This window comes from Branchiostoma lanceolatum, chromosome 13 (genome assembly GCF_035083965.1).
Source record: "Branchiostoma lanceolatum isolate klBraLanc5 chromosome 13, klBraLanc5.hap2, whole genome shotgun sequence".
Classification (NCBI taxonomy): Eukaryota; Metazoa; Chordata; class Leptocardii; order Amphioxiformes; family Branchiostomatidae; genus Branchiostoma; species Branchiostoma lanceolatum.
The window spans coordinates 6825705-6853082 of record NC_089734.1 but is presented as its reverse complement, the minus strand read 5'-3'; the positions used below and the strand labels follow the sequence as shown (position 1 = coordinate 6853082).

Genomic DNA, 27378 nt, shown 5'->3' with positions numbered 1-27378 from the left:
CTAATACACGTGAAGGTTCAAACACGCGAAAAAAACACACGAAAAACACAGTCTTCTATTCCTCTTGTTTTTCTCTACATGTTCGAGTGAAACGCGCTTCTATGAAGCAGACATTCGTATACCATGATACGCCCATTTTTAGACTTCTCGAAAGCATATCATTCCAGCGCAGGTATATCGAAATTGGGAATGTGTCTGTTTCGCAAGAATCTCTCGCATTTTCAACATACACTCGCACCTCTATGTGAACAGAGCCCTGATTGTCAAAGCCGCTAGAAATAGTCATCGATAAATAGCACAAGGGTCTATGATTCTGTGTGAAACAGTATCAACGTTTTGTGCCGTCCACTCAGAGCCAATCGAACGACGTCTCACTCACCAAACCTTTGATTACATTTTTGCGTGGGATCAAAACGCCAGTCGTGACAGGTCCCTCTGTAACTAATATCCACCAGCCATACATGATCACGCTGGGCCGGTATTACAATTACATCCTGTGTGCGACTCGCGATATTTCCGGTACCGCATTTCATTCACGTAAAGCGCGTCCCCGTTTCGGGATTTCGGGCCGTCCGCTTGGTGTTCCTTTCCCATCGCGATCAATCATTGTGAACGATCACCCTCCCCCTTTTCTTCTTAAATGGAATAGGGGTTTTATACCCAATAAAGGAGATATGAATTAATGTCTGTCCGGAAGTATAAGATGAAAACGTCGGCATCCTTTTTGATGAGAAAGAGAAGAGAGGAGTGGGCGGGAAACGAACACATTTTCTAGGAAATGAAAAACTAGCCTCGGAGTAAGGCACGAAAACACGATAGTGGTACATGTACATGGTGAGCAGGTAGGCTCTACCAGCCTCCGCGGGTCGCTGGGAAAATAGTCGAGATTGGCCATGCAAAATAGAGTCAATTGTATGAAGGGAGTCGGCAAATGTTCTCCCTATAGCCGGCGCGGTTTAGCCTGAGTACCAGCCTCCGTAGTGACCGCTGGCTCAAAAAAAATCGCTTGCTATCAAGCGAATTTTTTTGAGCCAGCGGTCACTACGGAGGCTGGTACTCAGGCTAGGCGCGGTTAGTCTGGTAGAGACTAGTGAGCAGGGCACAGAACGTAGCAACATTAATCATGAGAATAATTTGTGTATATTTCTTGACATAAACTTTACGAACATCCCGACCGGGCCCCGGTTTGGAAATGAGGCTGATGAGGCTCGCCGAACCGTAAAGCCGAGTTTTATCAAGAAGTGGTGAAACACGGATAAAAACGTGAAAGCGTGGCTTGTATATGTGGGAGCTGCCTCCGTCTTACTCTCGATGTATACTCCATCCAAGGAGGTTTTATATAGATAAAAGCTCCTTGCTCCATCTATGGCAATCGATGTGTCACTGGAAAAAAAAGAATCAGTTGCCAATTCAATCCTTTCCTCCGTCTAAGCGTTTGCTTTTTGTCTGTATTTATAAGGTAAGTACCTAAATCGTTGTACATTACACTGACGATTTTTCTCCGGTACTCTCTGTGGCGTAGCGGGAAACTCACAAACAGGACCATCAATCATATCAATCCTCCACGGGATGTCCCTGCCGAGCTGCAATGACAAGTCAATGTCAAAAACATAGCTTTGTTCTTCCTCTAACCCAGAAATTCAAATGCAGTCCATTCCCTAAGGGCTATGTATCGACTAGTACTGAAAGAACACGCCAGGAAGATAACAATGATGTATAATATGCATTAGTAGCAAGGATAATGATTAAATGTTGTAAGATGGGCCGACAGAAGATGGATTCGACGGAAGTTCGGTAAGTTTGCCAGGTAGAATACCGTGCTGCTCAAAAGTACGGATTAGTCATACACTGCAGTGAGTAATTGTACGGCTGGATCAACTTATGAATGAAACATGTTTTGTAGCTGTTTTGTTTCGTGATATTTTACATGTGAGTCGAATATATAATTAGTAAAACGTGATATTGTGCATGATTGGCCTGTAGTGGTTCAAATAAACATGTATTCTATATGAATAAATCCACCCCTTCGTCTTTTACTTTAAAAGTACCTGTCCACTAACCCCATTTACGATATTTTCCTGAGAAAGAATATTGTCTGCTCAATATTTTAGGGGTAGATTTTCATGTTTCTCCGCTGCACTATTGTCTATAAAACACGAAAGACGTGCCCTCACACAATTTGCTTCAAGATTAGAGGTAAAGAACAATTTTAGGGATGGCTTGCCATCAGCAATATTTCTAGATTAGAAAATTAAGAATGATGGTTCATAATCACTATAACCATAATGTCCTTGGTCTTATATGACGATGCTTTGGATGGTTAGAATCTTTTGATTGCCTTACACAGGTGCACGAAGCACCAATCCAGGCGTTGTTTACGGTGGGACAATTAAAGTATTATGGAAGTATTACAAGTAATGAGTGTTGGCAACTAGAAAGAAGATTAAAGATTTACTTCTCTTCGCATTCTAAAAGGGCATTGACTGTAGATACGCCACTATCTATGCATTGCAGGATTTGAGAGGCAGTGAAGTTGACAAACATTGCCGTAGCTAGCGAGGAGGGATTAACCGCTTCCGTTTCATTTAATTTGATCACCTCCATCACTCCGTACAGGCCTAATGAGCTAATCTACCTTTGAAGCCAACACACATTAACAACAGAGGTATGCACGCCGATGATTATGTTGAATTTCGATTCGAATATGAAATCGCAGATCTCATGCCCCCATGAAATATCTAGAGTTTTTGTAACTTTCTTGACAAAATATGTAAATAGCATAGCTATTAGTCTCTACCAGACTAACTACGCCAGGGTTTCACTTGCAGGCTCAGTTAACGGGCGAAATGTGATCTTCACTGTGGACTGACTCTACTGGCTAATTATTCCTTTTTCTGCCGAATTCTATGATTCATATGCCCGTAAGAGGGCCTGGTGGAGGCTATTGCTATGTCGACATCACACTTTACATGCTCCGGTCTCAGGCATCCTCGGGTTCCTGACTTTTGGTCATGTGCCAACATTCACTTCCTGCCAGTCTGCCGAAGAAATTCAAGCAGGCAAGCTCAACCTTCCCATCCTGCCAGTCTCCGGTTACATCTCCTGAACACACGCAAATACAAACAAGCAAACAAACAAACAAACAAACAAACAAACAGATCGAAAACAATACATCTGCTTTCACGGAGGTAAAAAGCGGTTTGATGAAACGAGATTGCGACATTGAGCAGTGGTTACATTAACACGTAGTCTGGGTACTGGTAGTTGGCTTGCAGAGCATGGTTTCCAAGTTAAAGTCGATTTTTTTCTTCTTGAAAGAAAATGACTTGGGAGACACAGGAGGGTGATTAGAAGGAGACAAATTTCCCCCGACTGCTGATCTGTAAACAGCTCCTAAAATGGCACACAGGGGAAATATAGTCATTATCAAGATAAATCAGCACACACGTCTGACGCAGGGTGCATGTTGATGCGGACGTGTAGAGCTCCAAGCAGATGTTAGGAATGGAGATCGGAGCGCTCCTTGGTTGGCATCCCAATGGGATATAGACCTGTCAGAAAAACCCGGGCAGCTAGTCAGAAATACGATGTCCCGTCACAACATCTGCTTGGAAATTACATGCGAAAAACCGGATAACTTTTTCGGCTAATATTCCAAGTATATTTGGTTTGTACATTTTCCTTTCGCTCAATATCAACGAATTTCAAGTGTCGCGTTTTTTTATGGCCGCCTCGCCGTACGTAAGGTTTGGTGGTACATAGATTAAATGACAAATGGTGAAAGAAAAAAGGATTTAGATATGTCAAAGCCAAGACTAATTAACACACTGATTTATGATACGGAAACTAGAACATGAATCATAGTAGAAGACACTGGTAAGCTGTGACACCTTTCCTATATCCCAAATCGCACGCAATGCATTTTATAAGGACTACAAAAGGACGAAGAGAGGTCCAATCATGATACATATAGCTTGCAAGTTTCAATAATTTTCTTTCATGTGGTATCATCATTTGATTTCATTTCATATATCTACAATGTATTGAGTACTCTGTTACTTGTTCCCTGACATTGGGTTAACCTTGGGGTTTACTTTTCCAGTATAAATCCACTTGAAAATGTGTTCTATGGACTACGGTATGTGAATGATAAGTGCCAGCTCCTCAAGTTCAAGTAGTCTAGTATTGGGATTGTGTAAGCACAGCAGTCTGCAACTCACACCTCGACCGCAAGTTGAGCATCGCCTCCGCCTGTAAGGAGATAGACGTGTAAATTGTGTTCGTTCCTTCTGGATTGAGAAAGGAAACAACACAAAGCCAGTGATCAAGAGAACTTGCAAACATGTTCACTTCTAGTTGTGTTACAGCGATTGGTAACTTTTGGGAGTTGAGTGAATTGCTGGATAATAAATCTTTAAAAACCTGAAATTTGATTTCTTTATGTTTTTTTTCTTTTTTCCATGACGCTGAATGTTTTGTCTACTGCTCTGATTCCTCATTAGAACATATCATCTGAAAATTCCAGTCATTAGATACATTGAAAAAGTAGGATTTTGAATGGTAATATGATACTTGTTACGACCATTAGGTTTACAGACCAACAGCTCGGTAATTTGATATAGGTTATATAAGAATGCCATATCATGTTTTTAACTAAACTTTTCCGGTTTCAACGTGCTGATAAAGATGATCAGTCTCCTGTGATAAAATTCCTATTGTACATACAACGTGTCACAAATACCTAACCAACGACTAAATCGTTCACTAGTATCCCTTTCTTTCTTGTGGGAACTGAGCCAGCCAATAGCAGAGGCCGCCACCGTCACGTGATCTACCGATATAAAAAGGAGGAACACTGTTGTAGCCTGCCCGAGTGCGAGAAGGAGAATCCAGGAGGGAAGAGTGTCGTGGAAAGGTGTCTTTTCAGCGCTAAACGTGCGCCAAATCGCACCAAACTTGGCCCACGGATAGTTAAGGGTCTAACCTACCTTGCTGTGAATTAGCAAAGATGTCGACTCAGCGTGTGCGGAAAAATCCCTCCCCAAACTTGGCGCATGGGTCGGGGCCGAAGCTGCAGCCCATCAAGGCCACCAAGGTTTTCTCGCTACGGCAGGGAAGCCCCGTCTCCAAAGCCTCGCCGTCGTCCTCCCCCACGCCACTATGGCCGTCAGGGAAGAACAGAAGATCCCCCGACCACAGAGCGTCCCCCGAGCGTCGGAGTCCGACTTCTCCGGGACTGAAAGGTAGGTTTTCCCCGTAGCGATCCGTGAATGGCGAGGCGAGTTGTGGGGCCTTGTCACACTACTCGAGACTGTTGTTGCCGGTTTGGCCCGCTGCCAAATACTATGTGCAAAAATGTTGGTGGGAACAGTGTTGTGTAGCGGTTTGTTGTGTGCACGGCTAAACACACCCTTCTCCATCCCCTCCTGTACTCAGAAAACCGTAGATTTATACCAGATATGCAAAATCTGTGCAAAATTGTGGAAGAATGGGAAGTGGTTACGTGAGAGGCGCGAGTGACCGTTCGAACCGAAAAACACGTTGGGCAGTGGGCCAGTTGTAAACAGGGACAGTAGTACGATTATTGTGTGTGTGTATCCGCATTGTCGTGGTCAAAATTCACAGCATGCGAGAAATTTGGGACTCTTGGCTCCCCATGTCTAGCTGTTGTTTGAATATGAATGATACAGACGCTGTCATGACGGAAATATTCCGTGCGCTGACGGAAATATGAGACGTGCTTTCAACAGACGTCTCGTTTGTAGCCGATTTGTTGGAACGTCTCCAAAAATGCCAACTTTTATTCTCCCTTCTGGACAAAATAGTCGCGATACACCAAACCGTGAAAGACGTCCTATGCGGGTATAGCTCCTCAGCAAACCTGTAAATACGCACCTTAATCTGTTAGCATATCAGGTAGAAATCGCAGTTTTTTGTGTGTGTCGGGATGGCGTTACATGTTATTATATTCCTGAACTGGGCCATTTTTCAGCAGCTTTGTGTGGTTCTCCCGCCTCCCTCAGTTTGCATGGCAGCTGCGGCGTGAATAGGGCTTTACATCCTGGATTTATTACAGTCAACGCCTATTTGGCATAACGTTCCCGTCTCCACTTGTCATACTGTACAATTAGATAGACACTGATCGGGGGCATCTATCTGTGTGAACAAGAAGGGGGAGGGGAAAGGGGTTGGTGCAGGGGTACTGTCACCATTGGTAACCTGATCTTTACATCAGTGTGACAAACACGCCCTGACATTGACGTACACATCATATCTTTTGTCTGAAGATTGTTTTTTAAGATTGTTCTGTGTTGTTCTGTCTGGTGAGCACACAGCACCTTGAAGGGTACTGACGTCACAACCTTTTTCGAGGGCACTTCGATATATTCAGAGTGCCTGTATATAAATGTAACTAAAACCGAAGTAAAAGGCTGCTCACGTTTAAGTGTCGTAATTCAGTATTTAAAGTCAACAAGGTTATTATTGGTACAAGTTACATTCTTCCAAAGTTTTAGGTAAAACAGTGATGCATTGAAGAAAGAAACAGTTTTAAATACGTCCACAAGTTAGATGTGCAAAGGTTATATGGGACAGGTCATTCAGTGTAATATAACCAGCTTCTGCCGCCCTGCGTGCCTGCGAAGCTGGTGTGTTCTGCCAAAGTGTGGTTATACCGGCTATATACATACAGATACAAAGGTTACAGCTATGCACACCAACACGATATACCGGTACACAATTTTCTTGTTGCACAGTTAGTCCAAAGTTGAATAAAATTCTAATTAAAAAATCCCTCAAACCTGACAACCAAAGGAACAAACCCTTGTGTACTTTCTGAAAGTAGAAGAACATTTTGTTGTTGTTGTTTGCTTGTTTGTGAACAGTTTGTTAACTCCATGGCATGTGCCTAGGGCAAGGTTCCCAGGCCCCATCATTTAGGGGTCCTGCACTTTTCAGAGTAGTAGCGTCTTTGTATATGAACCATTTGATTGACATGTGAATTTATACTCAACAAAATGATGATTGCTGGCTATCCATTGTTCAAAGTTGTTCATGCTTGGGTTAGGGTGTGGCAGTGTTTCTCCCTTGTGTGTGACTGTGAGACGGTCCATATGTGATTATTTTATCAAATAATGCAACTTACAGAATTTGTTGTTGTTGTTCACCTTGTAGTGCATAGGGTAGCAAGTTTCCTTGCTGTTTCTGTAGCAGGGTATATTTTTACAGGGAGAGGTTGCCAGCCTTTCCCCATAAACGTGCTTGAGGCACCTTCTCCAACACAATACCCCCATAAATTTTACGTCCATACCAAAAGACTGGTGCAGCCCCAACCAAGATGTCCTGTCCCAGGATTTTTATAATTGGGATCTCCTACTTACCAACTACATTGGAACCGGGAGCTCAACTGTGAGACTGCTACCAGTTGAGCTTCAGGGACATCCCTTAACAGAATTGCTAGTGCCATTTTATTCTCTTGCTGTGGTTGCTTTCATTCTGTTGAAGGCATTGCAGAAATATTTGCTTGACTGAATTGTTTCCTGGCTAGCTGTAATACTCTCAGACATGCATATGTTTTCAAGAATTATTTTCGGCAGCATCTGACAAATTCTTTGTTATTACGACTTAAAAGAATATTGTGAGCTGAAATCCATAGCACACATGGGAGAAATTTATCACAATGTATCCCTGTACCCAAGTTTCTTTGATTTCAATGGGCATAACAGAGACAACGCAAATATCTATGGTAATTTTAGCTATGGTAATGAAGAATTCAACTGTAGCTTGGTGAAAGACATATTTTTAGGAACAAGAAGCATGATAAATGTTGTCACGGTACAAGGTGCGACCTATGACCTATAACTACCCTATATCACTTGGCTTACTTATGCATTTTTATTATTTACCTGCATTTGCCTTTCTGTAATTTTCCATCACAGTTACTACCAAGAAACACACCGCTTTAAGCTAGTATCTTCATTATCATGTAAAAAGGAATTTTGGATTTTGATGTAGAAAAATTGCCCAAGTTACATTCAATGATATATTATGTGTTTTTAAAGACCCACAGAGTAAATGTGATGTATATCAAAATTAACTGTCTGCCACCACCACATATTTCTCAATGTCATGTCTCAGTGTTTTGACCACAAACTTGACAAACTTTGCGCATATGTTCCAAACTCACCACTTGGATTAAAAGTCAATTGTTTGACTTCTGGTTGTCAGCAGTGATGAATGCGCTGGTTGCAGATCTGGTGGCTAATTTCACTCTTGTGTGACTATGGACTATACCCGGGCAAAAGCTATTAATAATAGAAACTCTGGGCCTTACTGCGACTATCATTTGCTGAAAATTGCTTGAAAGCTTTTCGATCATTTCGACCCTCTGGGGTAACTACTCTGACAAAATCGTGCCTCACACGGCGAAAATGCTGCCACGAATAAATCAAGCGCTGGATTATAGCGGCCCTGTCGCGCATGGTTAATGGCATCCCGATTCGGAATCACCCCCAGAAAATGAAGCACGTGCTGCGAGCTGCTGCTGAAATATGCAAGAGCTGCAAATGGGAGCTCTTTGTGTCAGGCATTCAATCAATTACAAGCCAGGTCCTACAAATGTACCAGAGTGTATTAATTTTGGGGGGCCTTTGATGCGGATTGTGGGGAAGGTGTTATAGCCAGGCTGGTGGGACAATGAGTTACCACACACAGGATCACCTGCATTATCGTTAACACCTCTAAAGGACGCAAAGTGAGAACAATTGTAGCAGATTGTTTATTACAGTGAGAACAATTGTAGCAGATAGTTTATTACAGTGAGTTTATTACAACATAGTCAATTCGCACTATACATCTGTCCTCTTTTCTGTTGCCATTCTCTAGATATCTAAATGGGTATATTTGTAATGTTGAAATTCCATAAAGTGTACAAACATTTTTTGTTGTTGCTTTTGTGGTCTATTATGATACATTTTTTAATGTCAAAGCCATATTCATGAGTAGCTGCAAATCAAGGATGATGTACACGTCATTGGACGTCAGCCACATGGTGTGGTCTACGTGTTACACCTGTAAGGCTCTATGCGTTGTGACAAAAATAACTCTATATTTAATCTAAATCATTCTATACTCACCTAGTGCTCATATGGCCCAACCTAATGGACAACTATAACACATGTATGATGGTTACTAGTTTCATCCCACATTCATGTATTTTTAGTTACACGGTAACTTATCAGAGTTAGTCAGCATCACATACAAACTTGCCACCTTGGATATCTATGATCCTTTTTTGCTAAGATATGACTGACTAGGCAACTGTATATGGCAAATGCAGCCTCTGTGTGATGTATTTTTTTCGTCTTTAGAATATTGCGGTTTTGTCTCTGCTATGTGCATGTCCCCTGCACCTTTGGGTGTGCCTTTGTGTACGTCCCCACTTGTGACCGGAGCAATATTTGTATTTGACATGGACCGGGGAGTAAAAATAAGGCGGTACAACGGAGTGTTTGCTCTTTGGACAGGCACGCGCCACGTTACCCTTCTGTGGTGTCCCCAACTCATGAACTGTGATGGTCCGCAAAAGCAATGAACGCATAGATGGTTGTTACCTATCTTTCCCAGTTTTGTAAACACATCTCCATTCTTTTGACCATTGTTTAAGAGTGTGCCTTTCTCATACATGTATGTAATATGATATGGGGCAAGCAAATAAAGGGTTTACTTATTAGTTGTAAAAAGATTAGTATGTATGTGATTTCTTTTCGTAGCTTCCATCTAAAAAAAATCTCAGAACCACAGTTGTAGCAGAATACATATACACATAGTCCTGGTAATTTACTGAAGGCTCTTTCCCCCTACCGATATAGCTTCATGGGCCTGACAGCTTAAAGGGCTACTAGAACTAGGTTCTAGCTAGAACCAGAACTAGGGATGAGCCTAGGCCTACAAAAGACTCCTTTCCCAGCCCACATTTGAAGATTTTCCAGCCCTTTTAGCTCCCGGCTTCCAAGCCTGGCCCAGAAGTTGTGGTAAGTAGACTTCAGCACACAGGCCTGATCTGTACCACATGTGAGGAGGAGGCTGTGGAGTGTGTCAGATAAAACACTCAGACTTGACAAGTGTCTGTCAGAACAGTGAAAAATCTCTGACAGCTGTGCTGTTTGCCAAAAGGGTTGACCAGTCATGTAGAGAGAAGGTGAGGGGATGTAACACAAATACTGATTTGAGCCTACTCTCCAAGCAGAGGTAAGATCCGGGGTATTTTCGACATATTTACGCGGTGTTTCATACGTCTTTCAACTTTTCCGTTTTTTGTTGGTTAATAGGAGGAAGACCCAACAAAAAACGGAAAAGTAGAAAGACGTATGAAATACCCTGAAAATATGTCGAAAATACCCTGGATCTTACCTCTGCTTGGAGAGTAATTTTTTGATCCCAGGTCAAGAGGAGAAGAGAAAGAATGATGATTTGAAGAAACGGCTCGTCACTGTTCTTGAAATGCCACCCACCCAATTTTGAGACAGGTTTGAGTGTGAAATAGAAATTACTGGTAAATACTTGTCGCTTTCATGAATAAATCTCTTTTTATTCAATTATGGCCCCCTTGTACAATATGTTCAATGTTCCTCATTCAAATGGGATTAGCACCCCCTCCCACCTTTTAATTATCTTGCCTATCCCACCTTTTTGTATGAGCACCTTTTGTCAGCCAATATAATTGTGCATGCCCAATATCTTCAATTAGAATTGCACAATGTAATTAATTACTGTGCCTAGTAATTTGTTCATAGAGGAGCATATCAATTTTTGTCTTTTATTTAGAATACTAGACCTGCACAGCACACAGATAGGATATATTTCTAACCATTCAGATTTCCCCCTATGTCTGGAACAAGCTTGCACTAGAGATATTTCTATATGTTGGATTACATATTTTCAACAAGTGGCCTCATCTTTCTAGAAGTAGAAGCAGGTTTTGTTTAAAGGAAAGTTGATAAGAGCTCTTGCCCAAACCCAGGAAAAATGGAGTACAGTTTCAGTAGGTCTAGATGGTACTCCGAGACAGTTGGAAACTTCCCAAGTTTGGAAGTACAAAAGAGACAGATGTGTTTGAAGGCTGTTTAACTAGAAAAGTTGTCCAAAGGTTTCTAAAGATTTTAACAGGGATAACTATTATTAGTACTTGTAACTGGGCGTGATAGGACCCACCGGTGTGACGATACGCAAATAAATGTAGCATGGTAAAATGACTAAAATCATATAACTGCCTCCTACAAGGAATCAGAGACAGACAGAGGTTCAAGTATAGAACCAACACCCACCTCAATGCTGTACGACTTCATCTTGTTAGACCAATTGCCCAACTGCTAAACTGAGGACTGGTCTCTAAGCATAGAAAAAAATCTTACAAATTGGAAAAAAAATGCATAAGGTAGTCAACTTGAACTGTTAATGTTGATCCTATACATATGTAGCTGCGAGGAGCGGAGCTTGGGTAGCGGACTAAAGCTAAGAAGGCTGGACTCCAGGCTAATACATATATGCACCGAAATTGAATTGGTTGTTGTGTTACTGTAAGGCAGTTGTGAGAATTGTTGGACACAGATATGTTTGTATGTTGTTGTACTACAGTGTTATAGTTACGCTAGGAAATACACAAGAAAGTTTGTAGTCTAAAGCTAAACACGAGATTTAGGAAGATGTGTTTGTTTGGATTAAGAGAAATTGTTTTGTGCTAAGAATTCTTACAGATTTTACAGAGAAATCCTACAGGTGCACTGTGACAGTGTTATAGCTGGCACAGTTTTCTCCAACATGTAACAAGTTTCATGCCTGGTTGCTTACAATTAGCGTGGAAGAATGTTTGTTAATCCTTTGACGTCAGAGAACTCAGGTGGATGTAGCAGTCACCATAGCTGTATTTGTGTTGTGATAAACTAATCTGGATCCTCACAATGCCCTGTCAGACCTGTAGTACATGCTAGAAATGACTATTCTACATTACTGTACCAGATTGTTCTGCAGAAATTTAGTATATTTAACTTTACAGAGCTGAAGGAGGAGGAAATTTGTTCAGGTCACACGTCCCTGCTTTTTGTTGTGGACTTGTCAAGGTGAATCCTGGGGGCGGGTTCGAGGGGCATGGGTATGGGGGCATGTTGGATAACACTGAAATCCCTCTGCATGTAGTTAGCAAGTCAGATTCCGTCTTGAATACAGTATATGAGTTCACTTGAATATCAAAAACAACAATTTTTAATCCTAATACTAAATGCCTGTGTGTCTCACCCTAGGATCTCCATTGAATGATGCATAGCATGTGAGCTCGGTACAAGCTAAAGAATGAGTTTCACAAATATAGGGATTTATATGGAGGTTATTTGGCTTGTATAGCACGGACTTAACCAAGCTTGAAATAAAGGAACGACAAGATATGTGGTTATGACTGTAACGCTTTTATTACATGGCTTTAAATCTGACCGTACCATGTCAATATTGTGACCTCTCCATAGAAATTGCATCTAGTTAAGACAGGAGAATAAATATTGACATCCTGTGCAAATAAAAAGGTATGTCAAGGTGATTTCCAGTGGCAGAAAGGCTTATCGTGATGTGCTAGCCTCTACAGGTTTGGTTACTCATTAACGTGGAACTGCTCTTTTACCTCTACTCGATTTATACAAGGAAAATTGCTTGCTGTACGACAACGGCATACAATGGGCCATAAAAATGCCTGTTGTACGACACCGTAGGCCGGTTTACACACAGCAACGAACGGCATTGTAACTGTAAGACCGTGTTATATGCTGTTGTCGTACATCCGACAATTTTCTTCGTGTAAATTTGGCCCATGCATGGCAGCATTCAGTCTTGACCTTGTAATGTACACGCATGTTTGCTGTTGGTGTTCCAAAGTGACTTGTTTGTGTACATGACAAATACTTTTGTTTTGAACACAGAAGCCACGATTGCATGCTAATAACATATGCTTAAAGGATAATAAAAGAGTATATAAAAGAGTATAAGAGTTCAACCTAACAAATCAATGTGGTTACATTTCACGTCAGACCAGTTGCGCTTATTAGAAAAATGAAAACCATACGTGCAGAGCTGTGTGCAATTTATGGCCACATACCTGTAATCATGTGCCATTAAATTGATAAAGCAGAGAGGATGATGTCACCTTGAACGTGGTAGCGACTGTACAATTTAGGTAAAGGCAATGGTCCCAGAGCCTTTTTGAAGCCATAGGGGCCATGGCATGGGGTTGGTGTAATAAAGGTGTTTGGCCCAGAACCCAGAGGTCTTGGGTTCGAATCCCCTGACATGCCACCGATGTGGCAATGTGTTGCTAATCCATGGTGTCTTGGGCATGGCATTGAAAGGCCTAGTCCATCCCGCTCCTTTCACAAATTGCACCTGTTTACCTCCCCAACTAAACTCTGGTGCCCATTTACACCTGGCTGGACTGAGAAAAATGACATCAAGCCAGGAATGCCAGGAATCAAACCCTCAACCTTTCGATGCTGTGCCTGCCAGTCTTAACATTCGGTTGTCGACCTAACTGAAAAATCTTAATTGTGAAGGTTACTTTAAAGATGTTGTCTTCCTCTTCCAAAGACAAACATAGACCATTAATGGAAACTAGAGTAGATGCCGGGTACACAGAATTGCGTGCAGGGGAACAGGAAAGGGTTGCCAATTAGGTAGCTAACAGGGACAAGTGAAATATTTAGGAAACACCTCAGGAAAGAAGAAGTACATTGTGTAACAACTCTGATTGTTAAATCTTGATAAGCTCAAAACTATGGCTTTGTGTTGGCCATGGTGTGAGACCCAGTACAAGGGAAAGGATGTCCCTTGTTGTGCAAAAAGTGGGAGGTGAAGTGGAATGGAATGGATGGATTCTTGCTGGACGCTGTGAGGATCAAAGGCTGGATTCTTCTAGTTCTGCTCTCTCAGGGTCCATGTGGGAGAGCCTAACTGGCAGGCATGCAGAAAATGACTGGTGTGAACAGGTGGTGTGATCATCTTCCACAGGGACAGGTTGCTGGAGGAATGAGGGCCACTCCTGGTGTTGTTGTTGTTGTTCACCTTGAGGTGGTAGTGGCACATAGGTCAGCAAGTTTCCTTGCTGTTTCTGTTGCACTATAGCAGTGTATATTTTTACAGGAAGGGGTTGCTAGTGCTCAATGCACCTCCTCAAACACCAGACCCCATTTTATCATTTATGTCCCTTCCAATAGACTGGTACAGCCCCAACTGAGATGCCTTTCCCAGGATTAGTGGAGAGTAAGATGGCACCCAGGCTAGACCAGTCTTGCTTTAAGTTCAAACCTTTTACTTCTTGTGTACTATTGCCAGGGCGAGCAACTTTTACCAATAATTTCTCCCTGTGGAATTTTCTATCGTGAATTTTTGGCGAAAAAGTTTGCATTGGCGGTCACACACAGTACATGTAGGTGTGACTTTGAAAGAGACTTTGAATATTTCAGCGGTCCATTTAGCAGAGTCAACCTTGAATGATGGGTTGCATGCGACTTTTAGGCCACGTGTATTCTCCCTAGGGTGGCACAAATACTGGATATCCCTCCCAGAGGTGGCATAACAATGATGGTAGACCTACCATCTGTCCACACACAATTTATGTCAGTGCTAAATATTTTATAGCCCACGCTTGCTGGGGACTGCTTTGTTGGGGAGCTACCTGTCCATGTACTACCAGTGTGACAGATGCAGAGGACCTTAAATGTCTGTTTTATATCATGTATGTCACACCTGCATACTGTATTTCAGCCATTTGGCCAGTAAATATATAATATACCATAGATATCAAGTTTGCTATGGGTCATTCCATTTTACGAATCTTGGGAGGGAAAGTCGGGAATATTTTTTTCCCTCTCCCCATATCAGTTTTAATGGACTACCTTCTAGAATAGATGGACACAAGTGTAAATGTGTGATACTGATAGGTCTTCCAGATGCTTTCTTTTGAGGGAGGGGGTAGAATTCTGGTAGGGTCCAGAACCTGGCTTTATTTTGAAACAAAACATTATAGCAATGGGGGTGTAGCCATTTGTAAGAACAGTTCTATGAAAACGAGAGCAATTTGAACTTCAATGGAAAGAGATTATTGTAGATCCTACGTTTACTGGTGTTCTACTTGTAGTAAGCTTCCAATTACCCCATGACTCATTTGAAAAATTCATCAGTTGTCGTCATCTTTATGAGATGATCTTATACGTGCATCCTATGGTCATGGCTTCACCCATTTTGCATTAATTATATGTTAACCATAATTTATTCTCTTTACGAAATGGTCTGATTGTCATTCATTCGGTACGAGCTACTGCAAGGCTACGAGCTGAAGGGTACATTTGGGTGGGGCTGCAGATGCAACAAGTTTGCAAGAAATTATATATAGGTCAGCATAGGGAAATAAACATTTGGTAACGACACACTAACCAAATTGGGGTGCGTATTTCAGTTTAAAGCCCATTCCAGTTCCATGTGTTAATATGCGTGTGTTCCAATGGAAGGTTGACGGAGCGCCCAAAGGTCTCGTTCGTAGCCGGACCCGCAGTAAAATGTGGCGTCTTTATCACCGGAAGAGAGATGAGCACGTAAAAACGGCGTTTTAAGAGGAGTAATTTCGCTTTACGGCTGGCTGAGCTATGCAGAGACATGTGATAAGCCTTAACTTGGTTTTCCTAGAAAAGTCATGAATACCTATTTCCCTTGAGTCCAGCGATCTGCTCTAGAATATTTTGTCCTTCCATACGTACGAGGTAATGTACGTACGTGCATGCCTCGATACGTAATACATACTTAATCTTTAGTACTCTGTGGTAATCAAACGGTACCAAAGTCGTATTAGTTACGAGGGAAATTACAGTGCCAAAGGTTAATGGTAGATCGATATAAATGAATGAAAGAAGGGTTTGTAGGAACTTTGTATACACCTTTTTAATTTGCAGTGCTTTATAGAAATGTAATCTCATCCTTTGTTCATTCCTTCAGACCCTTGTAGTGCCTAGTGACACAAGCCATAAGGCAGCAGGTTTCCTTGCTGTTTCAGTAGCACGGTACATTTTTACAGGGAAGGGTTGCTAGCCTCTTCCTCTTTACATGCTGGAGGCACCCCCTGAACATGGGACCCCCAATTTATGCCCCTTCCAAAAGACGGTGCAGCCCCAACCGAGGTGCCCTTCCCAGGATTCTGTATCTGGTATAACCGCCATTAGGCGTAACACACCAGCTTCGCAGGCACGCGGCGCGGCAGCAGCTGGTCATATTACACCGAACGGTCTGTTACGCCTAGTCTTTGCATATCTGACTTCGGATTGAACCGTTATTTGGAACCAGGAGCTCAACTGTGAGGCTGCTACCAGTTGAGCTACAGGAACATCCCCTACTAGTAATCTCTTCACCAGGAAAACATATTTGGAAAACTTACAAAAAGTTTCAAGCAGTAAAAAAACTGAAAGAGCAACAGTGTGTGTGGTGATGGTAACAGTACCCTTCCAGTTGTCTCTCATTAAAATGTTTCCATTAACGGCCATGTTGTAAGGCAGATAAGAAAAGTATTTTAAGATCACAAGTACAGAGTGGAAGTTCACCACTTGTGGGTGGCCTGCGGACACACACTTCCCACTTCCAAGTTTTACTTTCTGTTGCTAGAAGTAGTACGTAGTAGAAGTTGTTGTTCACATTATAGTGCCAAGTGGCACATAGGTCAGGAAATTTCCTTGCAGGGTATATTTTTACAGGGAGGGTTGCTAGAGACACCTCCTGGAACATGGGACCCACATTTTATGCCCCTTCTGAAAGACAGATGCAGCCCCAGTCAAGATGCCCTTCCCAGTAGTAGCAGGGCTTGGAATATTTCTTTTCTTCTGCAATATGTGAATCATAAGAGTGAGCCTGCATTCTTTTACCTTTCCGATTTGTTGTTTCCTTTCTTCTGCAAACTAAAAACTTTTGCAGCAAAAGTGCAGGTTGTAGATAGATATGTCGAGCCTATGAGGAAAATATTGTCTGACTGAATCACAACATCATACCGTTAAATGGTAACGAGGCAAAGTTATGATGTTGTTTGTGTGTAGGTCATGGACGTACCGAAACTGCTCATGTTACAGCAGGAAGATTAGGAGTGTGTGAGTGGTTTAATCTGTGGTTACTGTGGCTTTGGAGGGCTGTGTACACAGGGAGGCAGCAGTAATGGGGGTCAGGGGTAGTACAACTGTGAAACACATAATGTATGTCAAGTCACATCTCCACGTTTACTCTGGCCTTACCCACCCTTAAACTCAAACAAGGATAACTTCGTGTTTTCTTCACAGACCGAACTTTTTATCATTCTAGTCCCTGTAGCTTAGGATTTTTGTCCCTGTAGCTCAACTGGTAGTAGTCTTACAGTTTAGCTCTTGGTTCCAGTTAGCTGGTGACTGTGAGCCCCTGGATCAATCAAATCCTGGGACAGGACATCTCAGTTGGGGCTGCACCCGTCTTTCGGAAGGGATGTAAGATATGGGGGTCGTGTGTTCGATGAGGTGCCTGGAAGAAGTTATAGTGTAACTTAAGGGCTAGCAACCACTCCCTGTAAAAATATTCTCTGCTACTGAAACAACAAGCAAACTTGCTGCCTACGGCTACTAGGCACTACATCTAGTACAAGGTGATCAACAGTCACAACAGCATCTCTCCCTACCAGTTGTTTTGGAGGAAAGGGCAGCTTAATGCAGTTTAATGGCCGAGCAGTGGAGTGTTTAGTGTGTCCGCGGCTCAAATTGTGGCGAGCTCCTCTCCAGAAACCAGCATGGCACCAATAATTGGACAGGCCGCTCTCCACCAAGGATGCAGAGTAGCCAGTCGATAGTAGTTGCCATGGCAACTAGAAAATGTTGGCACAAAACAGCTCTTAGCACCTGTTGAGTCCAGTTTGAATTGAGCTAGATGTAGGCACTTTGCATAAAAAAGGATGCGCCACCTTCTCTCTGCAGCAGTGTCCTTGTGAGAGTTTTTTACATTTTGCAACATTTGGAAACATCTTTTGACTGACAGTACACATAATTGCATCCAGCACATAATCTCACAGTCACAGAAGCCATTGCATTTTTGCAAAGAGTGTGTTCGAGTGTGTATTCAGTGGTTTTCATCCAATTACGTTTGCCAAATCCATAACAGACGCCATCTACATATGTATTGCCCATTTAGACCCGATCATACTAAGCCTTGCATATCGGATTCAGGGGAGAAATCACCCAAGCAGGATTAGTAAATCACATTGAAACCCCCTTGATCCACATCACAGTGAAACCATCTCTGGGAGGTAGTTTCAAGGCGGATTGGGCACATCACAACTTCAGTCTGAACGCAACGCCACTTCGAGCCGGATGATTTTGTGTATTCAATATGCAAATTCACGTATTCACGTGTGTGCAGTCAGCTTTAACCTTGTTAGGTCAGTACAGAATTAGAGACACGTGTCTACTTAAACGTCTCTCTCTCAGCTCCCAGAAATGTCAAGTGTATGTTAACGATCATAGAAGCATTCTTCACCTTGATCCTCTTAGATATCAGGACAGTGTGAGTGGAAATACAGTCCTTATCAGACAGTCACACTTTTACCACCTATTTAAAAACTGACTTATCTTTAGCCAGCTTCAATATGCAACTACAAGGGAAATCATTTTACAAATGAGAAATCTCAACATAGTTCAGAGTTCAGGGCTGGGCATTGTGTCCATAGTTATCGACCTTTTTGGTGAACTTGACAAATTCCCTGCTATGACCTTGAGTGGAGTCAGCTGCTGTTATTGGCAGTTGGGTTGACCCCTGCTGACAAAGGAGGCCGTTGCTGTTAGAACACCTGTTGTGGCCACTCCTTTGTGCAGGGGGCCAGGCATAAAGGCTTTGGAGAAAGGGCAGCAACACAAAACAACTCACCCATGTTTCTTCCATCCTTCAGGAGCAGTCCGACAGCTACTTAAAGCAAACATTAGGATTCCCTGTACCCGAAAAATGCTTTGGAAACTAAAGTGCATTTTAAAGGCCATCGTGCAGTGATTTCGGTGGCTAGAAAATCAATTGAATGCATATCACACATGCATGACCACATCTCAGACTCTTAATGTAGTCTTTTCATACATGGTATTCTCACCTTTTCATGATAAAACAGTTAAGCTTTGAAACAGTTTTTGAAAGGCTTTACAGAGTACAAAATGATCATCTGGCCATGACAGGGTACTCGAAAACAAATTAAACGCACTTGAAATTTTAACGGCATATTTGCAACTATAATGGCACTAGAAAAGTAATCTGAGAAGCGAAAGGCCTCAAGCAAAATTACTTTTTGATAATTGTCAGGGATCCATTTGGGGGAAAGGGTGTTGGATCAGAGGAGAAATGTTTTACGGTTCCAGAATTCTAAACAATATGTCTGGCATTGTTCCTATGCAGACTCCGTGCCAAGAACTAGAATAGTATTACCACCCGCGAGCGAAGATTTTCAGCCTAAGCAGTGCTAAAGCCACGTGCAGATATGCCATTACTGCTTACAGTCTGCAAATCTGTTCCCAAATGTGCAGTCATATAGATAGTGTTTGCTTAGTAGGGACTTTCCTGTTTTGGCTCTGCTGCAGCAATGTTGTTGGTCTGTAAAAATGGTTTGGGAAAAAAGTTTCTAGTTTCTTTTATTATATTATTTATAATGGCACAAGAGTCACATGATTGTGAAGTTGTAACTAGTATGCTTGTACGAATTGCTAGTGTATTTACTATTTGGTAATGACTTTGCAATTCAGTCATAATATTTTGTCTTTCACATTTCCACTTTATGACCTGGAGGTCCAACAAAGTAGAGACAAGTAGCTGACTTTAACTTTTACTCAAAAATTGAAACAAAGGAATATGTACCATCAGTGTTACTGGACCTAGGCCTGTAGGTATGGCATACATAACCTCCAAAGCAATTTTAGATATATGGAACAGACTAATCCTTAAGGCAATCTGCCTTGGAAAGTTGTGTATGTGCCAACATTGTGTAGTGATTTTCCACCTTTGAGCCTGAACAATTGAAGAAGCCACATCAGCAAACCCAGTCCGCACGACAGGCTGAATAAGGCTTGGAAACGGGAACTATGCTGTCTTTCTGAAGGGTGACTACAGACAGCAGTACAGTGGGAAAGATATTGGTTACATGTAGCAAGAGGTTTAGTCTGGCTCTAGATGCCTAGTTCAGGACAATTCTACTAATGATGAAAATAGTTGTTAGAAGACTATAGGTTTGTTGGGACAGAACTAATTGGTTCATTCTATCATAAATTGTTCTGTTGTGTGGGGACCCTTGCCCTTTCTCATGGTTCCCAGCAGTGTTTCCAGACAGGGAGGGACATCCCAGTCTGCTGGCATACAGCCAGTCCTTCAGATTCAGGGCCTAGAGTTACAGCTATAGACTAAGGGGCTCTACAAATCACTTCATCTTAGAAACCCTGCACCTGTGTGAGGAAAGATGCATGTAAATTTGATCGTATTACCTTCACCGTGAAGGTTATGTTTGTGTGTGTGTGTGTGTGTGTGTATATGTCCGTTTGTGCGCGTGTGTTTGTGTGTGTGTGTGCGCGCGCGTGTGTGTGTGCGCGCGTGTGTGTGTGCGCATGTGTTTGTGTGTGTGTGTGTGTCTGTTATTACGAATTACACAATTTTGGGAACTCATTCTGCAGTGTGGTGAATTCAACTACCTGTTCACGGCCGTTGCTTACACATTACATTGGATTAGAATAATCTGGTGACAAATGAGGTAGAATTAAAACAGCTGCTTCCGCCTCATGAAACAAGGCATTCAGGCCCCCTTGGTGTATGTTTAACCACAACAGCCTGCTTCAGTGGCTCTAACAAGTAAGATGGTCAACATGCTCTGATATTTGACTACATCTTCCATATATGCCGTATTTACTATTTATGTGTATCGTAAGTATGGATCTTTAATGCTTTAAAAATCAGGGTATCCATGAAAAAAATACTGACAATGTATACACTTAAGCAGCATTATCATATGATAAAATTTTAGTTTGGTATTCAAAGGCTCAGTGCTGTTGGCTCAAATCATGTTGTGCTCAGATGACCTGATATTTCCATATATGGAAAGGATGACCCCAGGTCACTAGGTGTTGTCTGGAATCTCATTCATGATTGGCTCCAGGCGCATCAATGAATTGAGCAGCAGCTAGAGGGTAGGCCCACATTTTGTGTCGGATGATTACTGTGTTTGCTTGTGTAGTGGTGTAAATTCTAACAGACAAATGTGCTAGCAAAGGGCAAAAACCATGCTTATGAAAATGAACAAACAGCTTTGATGTTAACAATTTGGTAGTCTGGGAAATGAGATCATTCCCAGATGTTTTGTATGTTTCAACTGCAAATATAAACAAGCCATGGTCAAATGAAGACACAAATTTTCCCTAGATGTGGGGTTGTCATGTGCTCCAGGTCTCCCCATTAATAATAACCCCTCAGAAGGGCTGTGCAGACCAACAAGTGATGTTTTCCAGGAGACCTAAAGTCTGGGCCCTCCACTCCTTCCTTTGTCCCCATTCAAGACACTTTCCCCTAATCCTGGAGACATGCGATCTGCCTTGGGAAACCCTTACTTTGCCCTCCACAGGAGTGGCTGGACACTCTGCCCTCCGTCCTTTCAGCAGCCTGAATACACATTTTATCCAGCTAGCCAACAATTACCCTAACCCCGGCTACAGGCTAAACAACTCCACTCTATTCATCCGGAATCTTCCTACATGTCTGCGATTGAAAAATTGAGCCCAACAACCTCTCTAAATGCAGTCTCTGAAGGTTGTCGCACAATGTCCCTGGTATGGTTCTCTTTGAGTTTGAAGTGATTGGAAGGATACTGTAAAAAGGGAAATGTTTGCAGGGATTTAATGTTCATGGTTGGGAGAAAATGGAGTGTTCATGTTGAAACTGTCATGCATGGTTTTACTGTATAAAGGGAAATATTTGCAGCGGTTTTAAGTTTGCAGTAAAGAGGTCACTGAAAAACATGAAAATAAAACCACCACGATCATTTCCCCTTTTACAGTATTGCATGCATGTACATGGGATTTGGTATAAAACTGGTGTATCATATGACTGGATTCATGACTTAGATACAATTCACTAAGGGAGGATGTTTGTCAAAACTTATGTAGGTGACTGAGCCTGCCTGATATCTCTATACTATGGCAGTAAGATCAAAGCTATACTCTCAGGGGTGCTCTTTGTGATGAACATGGGTTAGATTGTAGGGGCGCTTTGTTGTTGTTACAGAGCACATGAGGGTTGCATCTGACATCATGTCTAGGGCAAGAGACAATCATGTTGACACAGAATTACACATAGATCCCTGAGCTGTACAGCGTTAACCTTGTTCAAAAGGTACTGCTGTTTTGCTTTCTTGAAATATGATAACTATTACTTGTTTGTTAATGTTGTTGGCCAGTCAGGAAATGGCCTGACAAACACGAAAAAAATGGAATGTTTACGGCGTAAATAGAAAAGGTTACAATATATCTCTGACGAACGGAATAGCTAGTGATTTCGAGTATACCACTTTGCCAGCAAAATCAAATAAACAGAGAAAACAAAACAAATATAGCACTATCACTGTGTGCGTTCAAACATATCTGTAGTTATGATACGGTGTTATCCTCCTTTCTCTTCAATAGCAGAAAGGACATTGCAGTAATGTATTTTAGCTTCACAAATTGAAACCATCTTTGTCTGAGTTCTCTGCTCATCCCTGTTGTTTGATAGATGGGTCTCCTGGGTGTGGTGCTAGGGTACCAAACTCAGTCCTGAGGCCTTTGATACCTCCTTTAAAAGGTAGTTTTCCTGACCAGTGTATAGCAGTATACCTTTTTGTTTCATGATGATGATGATGAGACATCTTTGACCTTATTCATACCGGGCTTTGCTAATCGGGATTCACCCAGAAATGGGATTGATTGTGATTTGCGAATAACATGTGTAAGATGGCTTTCCGTATGAATTACGAGAACTAAAAATAGGCAGCCTACGAAAAGAGCTTGCAGACCCTCTAGCAAGGGGGATGTGGTTATGCCTGGAGCACACATAAAGGTGGAGAAACTCCTCTAGTGACCCAGCATTGATTTCCATCCATTAAAAGTGCTCCATTGACAGGTGCAGCACTCACGCTCCTTCACAGCGTCGTAATAAATTGACTTGTTCCACTGAATATGCGAGTGCGAGTCATTTATGCAATTCACTTTTTGGCCGCATGAGGGCTACTATAGCGGTTTGTTCGCAAAGACAGCCCTGGGACAGAGAGCGTATTTTTGGTGCGCGAAGCATGCTGGGAGGACGGTAGTATCCTGGGGACGTGAATGTATGTGTGGATCGACGCTGCCAGATTTCACTGTACGAGAGCTCCGATTTCTGCACGACAGTCCCCAAGTTTTGAGGTAAGTTTTCTGCATGTTATCGATATCTGACTGCTATGAAAATCTATGCCTGCTTTCTTTGGTACGTAAGGTCGTTGCAACAAGGAACAGATGTATCGAGATAACATTGGATGGTTTGTAAATTCGATCTGAAAATTGTGGAAAATTTGTCTTGATTTATGCAAATTATTTATGTACGCGTTTCAACTCGTTGTTATTACTTCAAATGGAAAATCAACCCAGTTATATCTATTTGTTTCTATAGTATGTTGACCAGTTCTTAGCGTCGGTACAAAATTGCCGAGTATTTATATGAAATTAGTTGACAGCGGCAGGCTAAACTTGTATGATTTTTGTGGGAAAAGATGGCCGCCGTGTTGTTGACGCTCTTGAAAATTTTTGGCCTCGTTTATCGCCAAATTTCACTGGCATAACATACTTCCCGTTCTGGATATTTTATCAATATGTCCTCTGATGTACATAGATTGTGTGGCGATTTCCAATTTCTCCATAACTGTGATTTTCATTGGTGTGACGATGTGGCAAATTCGTAGTTTCGCGTGTTTGTTGCGGGGGGGGGGGGGTGTTTTTGGCAACGCCACGCGTGGGATGCCTGAAATGGAAACTTATACGTTTTCGTGTGTTTTAAACAACTCCTACAAGTTTTATATTGCATCCTGTGTTAATGCTACATTTCATTGTGGTTTTCATGCACTGATATGCCTCCAGGGCTCAAATTACTGGGTACAATTGCCATTTTATGTGTATTTTGTTCAGCAAGAATTTGAGATGATTTCTTTTAAATGCAATAATTGTTGACTGGGGTGTTATATAACCCATCATGAAACTAGATTTTAGAGCATTTATAGAACAAATATTTTCAATACTCTTCATCAGTAAATTGTAGAAGGATAAAACCTTTTAATTGGCAGAAACAGCCCCATCCAATAGTGGAGTCAATTAACCTATTATGTAAACAGTTTTTTATCTGAACCCATTGGGTTTAAATGGTAACCTATGTAAAGGTACTGATATTGTATGCAAGTATATAGATTATTCTTTTTATTTAAGTGCATGGAATAAAACATTTCAGTTCTTAGCCTTTGTTAACTCAAGTAAGGGGCCCATCACGACCAACATAGCTAGGCAAAAGTAAGTTAGTATTTGATGTTATATTAAGTTTGTATCAGTCCAACTTGTCAGCATTTACACACAGTAACCAAAAGTTTTTGCTTGCAGAAATGGCGGACGGTGAGTCATCTGATGATGACAGACTCCTGGCCAGGTGTCTTCTGGATGACAGTGAGACATCGTCGGATGATGACAAACCACTGGCCAGGTTTCTACCGGAACAGTCACCATCCACAACGACTCCAACTAACACACCATTGAAACAGTACTGTTCCGGTCAAACCACCCTTAAGACTCTGAAGCGACTGAATGTTAACTTGCAACTAGTTGGTAGCGCGAGAGCCTGTTACAAGTCTAGCAGTGGTTTTGACGTCCACAATACAAAACGGCACAGTGAGCCATCCCCATTACTAGATCAGATCTTTGTTTGCCTGTTCTGTTTGAAAGAGCAGTTTTTAATGTATAATCCTGACCGCCGAAAGGCCAAGATGTATCCCTCGACTGGCACGCAGAAGTTTGTACCTAATGATAGATGTGATGTGTACAGTAAGGGATGTGAGAAGGTCAGGTCCAACTTCCAAAGAAAGATGTATGACATATTTCCCAATAGACGAAGAGTGCCATCTGTGTTCAGGGAAAATGTGCCCACAGAGTGATTTTATTTATTACATTTGATTGTAAGGCTTCCCAAATTGCTATGACCAACAACGTTTAATGCCGTTGAGTGTACAAGATAACCTCATGTCTGGCTACTCTCATTTTGTGTGATGGCAAACATCTTAATTGTTATGTGTCCGAAAACATTGAAGTTTATGGTGATTTGTAAGCAAATTTTGGCAATTAAGATCAAGGTATTTCTACCTGCATATTTGCTGTTGTAATTGGACTTTAGCACTGAAGACATTGTATAGGTAGCCCTTCAGATTTTGTACCATGTGGCCATTTCTACAGTATTACATATTTCTTTGACAATGTTATACATGTTTTTTGTATTATAGTACCAGAGGGATAGTTGCATTTGAAATTTGTTACATTTTACATACTATTAACTGGGAATCATTCAAATTACCAGTGGTATGAAGGAAGCATTTGTGCGAACTCAATTTTTATTTTCATTGCTAATGTTGCCATTTAGTTCTGGACGCATAACATAAAAATGGTATGTCAAGGTGTGCAGGTAATGACACGGTATTGTTAGAGATTTACACTGGTTGTACTATTTTAACTACTTGAACTACTTCTGCACATGACTATGAGAAGGAGTTCAGAAAGGCTCCGGCATGGAGTACGATGCCCGCCTTTTTTGCAGCAACTTCGGGCCTTGTTGCAGTGACTTTAGTTGACAGTGCTGGGCTTGTCACTGAGAACTGTTCACCTGCCTGCTCATTTACCTGTAAGACAAAGAGGTGACACAAAACATAAGTACAATGTACTATCCAAGAGTTTGCTTTTGTATTATAATACAAGTACAAATACTTTTGTTCATGTCTTTAGTATTACTTAATCAAAATACAGTATACAGATATATAAGTTGGAGAACCCAGTTATACACACACATTTTCAGTTTTTTTTTCTTCAAAATGATTTCCAGATGTCCAAAATTAGCCTATTCACAGTAATGACTACTTGCACATGCATTATTGGGGAACTTTATCAGGCTTGCAACAAATTTCTTAATTTCAACACGAAACGCAGTTACTGTATTACAAGGCTTTACAATACTATTTAATGAAGTCTGAAAATAAACAAGAAGTCCTTTAACTTTTGTCTTAGATAGAAATAGTAAACTATATACGACTCAACAGTTAGAAACCCATAGCACTTAGTAACCTAGAGCACTTGTCTCCCTGTTTGCTGGAAATCTTCCTCGAACTGCAAATATTATAATAACTTTAACAGTGCATGATATAAATTCAGCATAACTCGTCCATTGCATCCAAATCCTCACAACTGCAAACGTACCTCGAGGTCTTGCAGTCTCTGCTTCATCTCTTCGAAACACAGCTGGCTCAGCTTCTGGTTCGCTGTTTTTTCCGCCGTGGTGTCAGATTTTGTGCCGTGTTTAGAACGATAGTGCACGTCCAGGCCGGCTCCTTTCTGGAAAAACACAGCATTGCCGTCGCAGTCATGGTGGGGGCACGGCACCCTCCCCTCTCTGGAGGCTCGACAAGCGGTATTTTTCAGGTTTTTTAGCCCTTCTCCGACGTTTTCTCCACTCGCTGCCATTTCCAGACCGTTGTGATTTTGATCTACTGGCTTTTATTAATGCAAATGTCTTCATTTTGGCACCTTTTTGCCGCCAGAGGAGCTCGGCCATTGTTTTGGTTGTGAAATACCCCGATCGTGTCTCCGCTGTGCTATTTCTGGCAGATCGTGACGTAGCACAGCAGCTGCATATCATTATGTCTCGGGTCCCCCAGCGCTCGGGCGCGCTCGGGCTTCCGTCGGCACTTTACATACATTATCCCGCATGGCAACACCGGCTCATTAAATATGCGGGCGCCATCTTGGATGGAAATCTACCAGCGTCTGCGGAGAAGGCCAAACTCGCTACCGTAGCAAACTCCCTTCCGTGACATAACTCCCCTCTCGGCAATCTAGAAGGGTAATCTAACACCCTCGCAGCGCCACCAAATTAGGTACATTTTAAAGTTCCCTTTGATATAACGTATCACCATTGTGGCAACATTTTACCCCCGAAATAGTAAACTTTCGTCTTGTTTTCGCCTCGGTAACTGTAGAAAATACTAGCTAACTAGTGTACAGTCACACGTTGTATAGAGACGCA

At 41.9% G+C, this 27378-nt stretch overlaps 1 protein-coding gene and 1 long non-coding RNA gene across 4 annotated transcripts in view; both read left to right on the top strand.

Moving 5' to 3' along the window:
* Positions 1-4852: 4852 nt before the first annotated feature.
* The window catches only part of LOC136447806 (glucocorticoid-induced transcript 1 protein-like), a 63221-nt gene continuing 40695 nt past the window's right edge, over positions 4853-27378 (top strand). For 2 of the 3 annotated variants that reach the window (XM_066446871.1, XM_066446870.1), the window contains exon 1: positions 4853-5243. In XM_066446871.1, coding sequence (XP_066302968.1) covers positions 5009-5243 — 235 coding nt within the window. In that variant the 5' untranslated portion in view covers positions 4853-5008. The remainder of the gene's footprint in view (positions 5244-27378) is intronic. The other variant, XM_066446872.1, reaches the window with a different exon arrangement.
* Positions 23210-26075, top strand: LOC136447808 (uncharacterized). Its single transcript, XR_010757775.1, has 2 exons — positions 23210-23480; positions 24699-26075. It is a non-coding gene; the product is annotated as an uncharacterized lncRNA (long non-coding RNA).